The sequence below is a fragment of the Pelophylax lessonae genome (genome assembly GCF_965119305.1).
Source record: "Pelophylax lessonae genome assembly, chromosome: 6".
Lineage (NCBI taxonomy): Eukaryota > Metazoa > Chordata > Amphibia > Anura > Ranidae > Pelophylax > Pelophylax lessonae.
In genome coordinates this window covers 22,545,314-22,552,898 of record NC_138773.1, presented here as the reverse complement: position 1 = coordinate 22,552,898, position 7,585 = coordinate 22,545,314, and the positions used below count along the sequence as shown (strand labels likewise).

At 43.7% G+C, this 7,585-nt stretch overlaps 1 protein-coding gene across 1 annotated transcript in view; it reads right to left on the bottom strand.

The window, feature by feature from the left end:
- Positions 1-3,684: 3,684 nt before the first annotated feature.
- LOC309557328 (microfibril-associated glycoprotein 4-like) overlaps positions 3,685-7,585 on the bottom strand; it is a 31,387-nt gene continuing 27,486 nt past the window's right edge. Inside the window, exon 4 of the mRNA XM_082259995.1 lies at positions 3,685-3,981. Coding sequence (XP_082116121.1) covers positions 3,734-3,981 — 248 coding nt within the window. The 3' untranslated portion in view covers positions 3,685-3,733. The remainder of the gene's footprint in view (positions 3,982-7,585) is intronic.

Here is a 7,585-nt window from a genome sequence, read left to right as displayed (position 1 = left end):
GATATAGGCAAACAGTCTGTTGTTTCACTGAACGCTGCTTTTTGTTCGGAGCAGGAACTCTTCTTTTATTACTCCTTTGAGGCATAGACAAAACATGAACTCACAAATGTAACACTGCCATCTAGTGGTCATACAATTTAATAGGCACACAGCAATGACATACAGTGGTTGTTGCTAATTAAATACAAACCTTGTATGCTAACACGTCTCCACTCGGCACTGCTTGGCCCAGCTCGGCTCAGTTTGCTTTTCCACTGTGTGGTACGAGTCGGCACGTTTCAGCACTGTATAGGCTCTACTCGGCTCGGTTTGCTTTTCCACTAAAGTAGTAAGTGGGTGAGATTGCAACGATTCTCTGACCAATCAGTGGCTAGTAGTGACAAACAATCAAGGCTGCATGCAAAGGATTGTGGGATATGGTATCGGTACGGCCTGCTTGGAACCCCAACCGAGGTGGCGCGTTGGGGTCATGACGCCCACCGCACCAGCCCAGCCTCTTCATAAGGATCACTCACACCTCCATCCGGCACTGGATTATCGACAGCTTCCTGTACCTTCGCCCTGTGATTACTTCCTGCTTCCTTCTTGTGACCCGGCTTGCCTTCTGACCTGTTTGATCTCGCTCCTGTGTTTTGACCTCTGGCTCGTCTGACCATCCCTACTCTTGCTACCCCTTCTGCTTGATTACCAGTGTACCGACCTCGGCTTGCTCAACGGACCTGCTCCTGCCTATACCCACCGGCCACGGCACCCCGGGTTGTTTGACCAGCAACTTGCTGTTACCTTGGACTGACCACACATGTATGACCCCTGGCCTGGCCTTCACTACCACACTGCTTGTTCCCATTGGAGTTACTGGAAGTGATCCCGGATATCTGTCTGAACCATCCACCTGCACTCCACAAGCATCCAGTGCTACTTGGGTCGCGTCACCTTCTGTTCCACTTCCAGGGGTGATTCGCACCGAGCTGCAAGGGAAGCCCTCTCAGCACTTCGGCCTCTATCAAGAGATCTGACAATTGCTTTTTTTATGTGAAATCCCTGGTGTTCCCGCCAGTCCCTCTTCTTTCCTATAAAAAACTGACCGCACTATGTAGGAGAGCACACTGTGGTCAGTTCTCTAGCGATGCTGGGAACTCAGTGGGCTCTCCTTCAATGATCAGACTTGTCCTGACATTCCCCCCTGCACGGCCATTCACTGGGAAGCTCAGTGTGCTGCTGCTTCTCCTTCCCCCAGCTATTTTGCAGCTGAGAACAGAGGGAATGTGATCACTTATAAAAAAAGGGAATTATAATGTTTTTTTTATATCTATACAAAAATGTTTTCTATTTTAAACTGAATGGGTTGTTTTACAAGGTGATCATTTACAATCACCTTAAATGGTTCGGCTAAAATGTGAGAACAATGAAAGAGAAAGCTGTCTGTCTTGTCATGCCACATATTCTGTAAGGCTGCATTCACACCTGAGCATTGCATTTTTGAGCTTTTTTTTAGGCATTTGCGCATTTTTCGTGTTTTTGCACAGTGTTTTTAAAGCGTTTTTTTAGCTTGTTGCAATGTTTTACAGCTTTTCAATCTGATTTTATTGAATATTTATATATTAAATTTTTTACTTTTTTTTGTAAGGGGCTAAGGGTTAGGGGTTGAAGGTTATAAAAAGGGGTTAATATATTTATTATTAATAATTTGTTTACCTATTATTTATTTTTTTTTTTTTTACGTTTTTGTTAACTGCTTCCACACCGGGCGAATCCCAGCATTCCTCGCCTACATATAAAAAATCATAATTTTTATGCTAGAAAATTACTCAGAACCCGCAACCAAACATTTTATATATATACAGCTCTAATAGGCTTCAAAAAAGGTGGGCTCGGGGCGCAGAGCACTGCGACCCAAGCCCACCCGGTTGTGTGACAATAACGAATAAATATTCACTATTGTCACAGGGATCCTCCTCCTGGCCAATCCCGATTGGCCAAAAGGAGAAACCATGCCATTGGCCATGGAGGAGGAGGGAGGAGACGCAGGAGACTGAGGGAGAAGAAGCCGCTGCTGCCTGTCCTCCCTCCGCATGTCCAGGCAGGGTAAGTGAGCCGGTGAACGGGGGGGTCAGTGTATGGTGTGCGACGGGCTGATGTGGTCAGGGGGGGGGGTGTATGGTGTGGTCCGTCTGCCGCCCCCCCCCCCCCCGGCCCATGGAGCACCAGCCACCACTGGGCTCTGGTCATTTTTGTAGTATACTCCCAGTCTTTGACCATCTCCTGTAGTATGTACGTCGTTTTTGACCATCTCTTATAGCACTCCTGTAGTCTCTGACCATCTCCTGTAGTATGTACGTAGTCTCTGACCATCTCTTGTAGTTATCCTGTAGTATTAAGTATTTGAACATCTTCTGTAGTATATTATAGTCTTTGACCATCTCTTGTGGTACTCTTGTAGTCTCCGACCATCTCCTGTATTCTGTTTGCAGTTTCTAAGCACTTTCTCCTGCATTATATTTACTGAATACAGGTGTGACCTGTTGGAGAATTCAGGGGTCATAATTGAGTTCCCCGAAAATAAAAAATGGTGGCAACCACTGGTGTAGACCCCTCCTTACCCAAAATGTTCCCCACCTTCTCCTCTCCATAAAATGATCCCATCCACACAGAACCACTCACATCGGGTTTAATAAACTCTTCCAAAAATCTCCTTCTGATTATCGCTCTATCTTGGTTTTCTGATGACGATATATAGACATGACTTCATCCCAGAGATCTCAGTACATGTCACTGGAATTGTTTATTAGTCATTCATTCCTAAAGACAATCATTGTATTCATTGTACCTCTATCATTATCATTTCATAGAAGACATAGAGACAGAACAAGGCACGCAGTTCATTGTAAATATAAGGTTTATAATTTCAAATATAATTGTCAATGTTTTTGAATCTGCAGCTTTCCTCATAATAATCCCTGGTGATCCTGTCATGAAGGTCATTGTTCAGGCACTTCCTGTTATACAGTGGCCACACTGCCCCCGTTTACCAAATCTTTACTATAGCCCTCCAATCAGCAAAGCCCAACTTTTCTAGAGGACTCTAGCGCTGACTTATGCCTCATACACACGCGTCGATAGTTGGCCGTGAATTTTTGGCCAACGTCCGATCGGCCAATTTTCGGCTTCTTAGTATGATGCTTCCGACAACCGACTCCGACTTTTCGGCCGAAAAAAATCTGGTGTGCAGGCTATAAAATTTGTGTTGGCGTCAACACAACGGCCGATTTTCCGTCAGTCAGTACAGATTTCGGCAGACAAAAATCTTATGAGCAAGACTGGGTATGCTCAGAGAAGAAAAAACACACGGAAAGTTAACCAGCACATGACATCACTTCTGAAGTAGATTTTTGTTGGCCAACAAAAGTCCAGTGCAAGTCTAGAGCACATTTCAACCAACACAACAACACTGGACAAAAGTCGGCCGATCGGTCGGCCGATAATCGTTGAGTGTGTACGAGGCATTAGACGGGGTTATGTTTGGACCCCTGCAAAGGGACCAATGCTTCCACATAGAAAGCAAGGATCCTTCTCTGCAGCAGGCAGAATGTTGCAGCTTTCTAAATAAAACCATCTGTAAGGCTTTACACACTTTTTGTTTCATTGCATCTGGCATACAGTATATATGTCGGGGATTTACGCCGAAAGTTCATTTTTTATTTGTAGTATGGATGTGGGCGTTATCTGAAGTCCACTATTTCACTGCAATCTTCAACTCAGTGATCTTCATGGAGTAATAATCTCCTCGCCATGCTTGCCAGATCATGCCAGTGCCACACTGGTTGGTGGGGCCCCTCAGATATAAACCGTTTGGGTTGGCACCATGGCAGTTTCTGTACCAGGATCCTCCTTTATACATAGTGGCGCAGTTTCCATAAATCAGATCATTGTCGCGATCGTAGGTGGTGAAACCCATGCCATGTTGGCTCCTGAACGAATCTCCTGTTAGAAAATGTATTACAGTTACATAGAATAGCTGCATAATGTGACTGAAGCAGAACAAATATTACAAAAAATCATTTGTCAGATCTATTAACATAAACAAGGGTGTTAATAGGCAGATGGTATTTGGATACAGATCACTGCAGGTAACACCCAGATGTGATGCTGAGCTTCCATGATTGAAAGAAAGAACTAATGAATGAAAGGGACGGGGCCAGGGACATGCAGGCTGGGGAGGAAAGAGCTAGATGATACAGAACATCCTCCAGCCAGGAAATGAGTAGGGGCTATCTGACTTACTGCAGCTTCTAATGAACATTATGAGAAACCCACAGTGTGCAGTGATATCAGAAGAAGCTATTTCATTCCAAGAGAGGAGCTGGTACACCTGTGCAAGACTGAAGGGGAGGCCAGAGGTCAAATTTAAATTGGGCCCTTTTTTAAAATTTGTGGTACTGTAGTTATATTCAGGGTATGTTATACATCAACCCCATCCATCTACCCACCTAACTATCTGCACATCCATCTCTACACTAATGTGTCCAACCACCCTCCTACCCACCTAACTATGCATAGATCCATCCATTCACCAGCCAGAATAACCATCTACATTCCTGCTAACACACCTATCCATTCATTCACTCACCAACCAACCCAACCATACATTCAGCCACTGACCCACCTATCCTTCTAGTTATCTATGCACTGACCATTCATATATAGCCATTCACTAACATACCTATTATCCCATTAATCTATCTATCTGTTATGGATTGGCCTTTTCATCTATACATAAGCTTCATCAAAAACCCACCCATATATCTGCACATCCACTTTTATACCAGTGTGCCTAACTATCCATCTGCCTATATATCTATCTATACATATATCTATCAACCAAATACTTACATATATATCCACCCATTAACCACTTAAGCCCCGGAAGATTTTACCCCCTTCCTGACCAGGGCCTATTTTGCGATTCGGCACTGCGTGACTTTAACAGACTATTGCGCGGTCGTGTGACGCTGTACCCAAATTAAATTGACGTCCTTTTTTTCCCACAAACAGAGCTTTCTTTTGGTGGTATTTGATCACCTGTGCGATTTTTTGATCATGCGCTATAAACAAAAAAAGAGCGACAATTTTGCAAAAATAACAATATTTTTCACATTTTTTTTATATGAAATTCCCCCCAAAAAATGTAAAAATCCAAAATTTTTTAACATTTTAGGCCAATTTGTTTTGTGCTACATATGTTTGGTAAAAAAAATAACAAAAAGCGTATTTTGATTGGTTTGCGCTAAAGTTATTGCGTTTACTAACTAAGGGAAAGATTTTTGTAATTTTTATTGTTTTTTTTTTTTGTAACGAGTAATGGGGGTGATCTGCGATTTTTTTTTTTTTTTTTCGGGACTGCAACATATCGGCGGACAGATCGGACCCTTGACTGACATTTTTGACACTTTTGGGGGTACCAGTAACATTACTACAGTAATCAGTGCTATACATATGCACCGTTACTGTAAAAATGACACTGGCAGGGAAGGGGTTAACTTTATTGGAGAAGGAGGGGTTAAGTGTGTCCCTAGGGGCAAGCTTCTAACTGTGATTGGATGTGGCTTTTCATGTAACAGCAGAGATCAACGGTCCTACATAGCAGGACCGTATGATCTGTGCTGTTACACAGGGAGAACTGACAGGTGGCTTTGTTTACATTAGCCGCCTGCCTTTCTCCCGGTGTAAACGACAATCGCGAGTGACCGGCGGACATCGGGTCCGCTGATTACTCGCGCGCGGGGGTCCATGAGCGAGCCTCCAGCGGCACGCGCTCGCTTCCTAGAGCCTCACAGGCTAGCGACGTAGACCTACGTCACTTTGCCTGTGAGGGGCTGACTGCCGACGTAAATCGTCGTTAGGCAGTCGGCAAGTGGTTAACCCACCTAACCATCTACCTATCCACTAAAGACTCACATATACATCCACCCATCAACCCTCCTAACCATCTATCTATCCACCAACTACTCACATATACATCCACCCATCAACCCACCTAACCATCTATCTATCCACCAACTACTCACATATACATCCACCCATCAACCCACCTAACCATCTATCTATCCACTAAAGACTCACATATACATCCACCCATCAACCCACCTAACCATCTATCTATCCACCAACTACTCACATATACATCCACCCATCAACCCACCTAACCATCTACCTATCCACTAAAGACTCACATATACATCCACCCATCAACCCACCTAACCATCTACCTATCCACTAAAGACTCACATATACATCCACCCATCAACCCACCTAACCATCTATCTATCCACCAACTACTCACATATACATCCACCCATCAACCCACCTAACCATCTATCTATCTATCCACTAAAGACTCACATATACATCCACCCATCAACCCACCTAACCATCTATCTATCCACCAACTACTCACATATACATCCACCCATCAACCCACCTAACCATCTATCTATCCACTAAAGACTCACATATACATCCACCCATCAACCCACCTAACCATCTATCTATTCACCAACTACTCACATATACATCCACCCATCAACCCACCTAACCATCTATCTATCCACTAAAGACTCACATATACATCCACCCATTAACCCACCTAACCATCTATCTATCCACCAAATACTCACATATACATCCACCCATCAACCCACCTAACCATCTATCTATCCACCAACTACTCACATATACATCCACCCATCAACCCACCTAACCATCTATCTATCCACTAAAGACTCACATATACATCCACCCATCAACCCACCTAACCATCTATCTATTCACCAACTACTCACATATACATCCACCCATCAACCCACCTAACCATCTATCTATCCACTAAAGACTCACATATACATCCACCCATTAACCCACCTAACCATCTATCTATCCACCAAATACTCACATATACATCCACCCATCAACCCACCTAACCATCTATCTATCCACCAACTACTCACATATACATCCACCCATCAACCCACCTAACCATCTATCTATCCACCAACTACTCACATATACATCCACCCATCAACCCACCTAACCATCTATCTATCCACTAAAGACTCACATATACATCTACCCATCAACCCACCTAACCATCTATCTATCCACCAAATACTCACATATACATCCACCCATCAACCCACCTAACCATCTATCTATCCACCAACTACTCACATATACATCCACCCATCAACCCACCTAACCATCTATCTATCTATCCACCAACTACTCACATATACATCTACCCATCAACCCACCTAACCATCTATCTATCCACCAAATACTCACATATACATCTACCCATCAACCCACCTAACCATCTATCTATCCACCAAATACTCACATATACATCCACCCATCAACCCACCTAACCATCTATCTATCCACCAACTACTCACATATACATCCACCCATTAACCCACCTAGCCATCTATCTATCCACCAAATACTCACATATACATCCACCCATCAACCCACCTAACCATCTATCTATTCACCAAAGACTCACATATACATCCACCCATTAACCCACCTA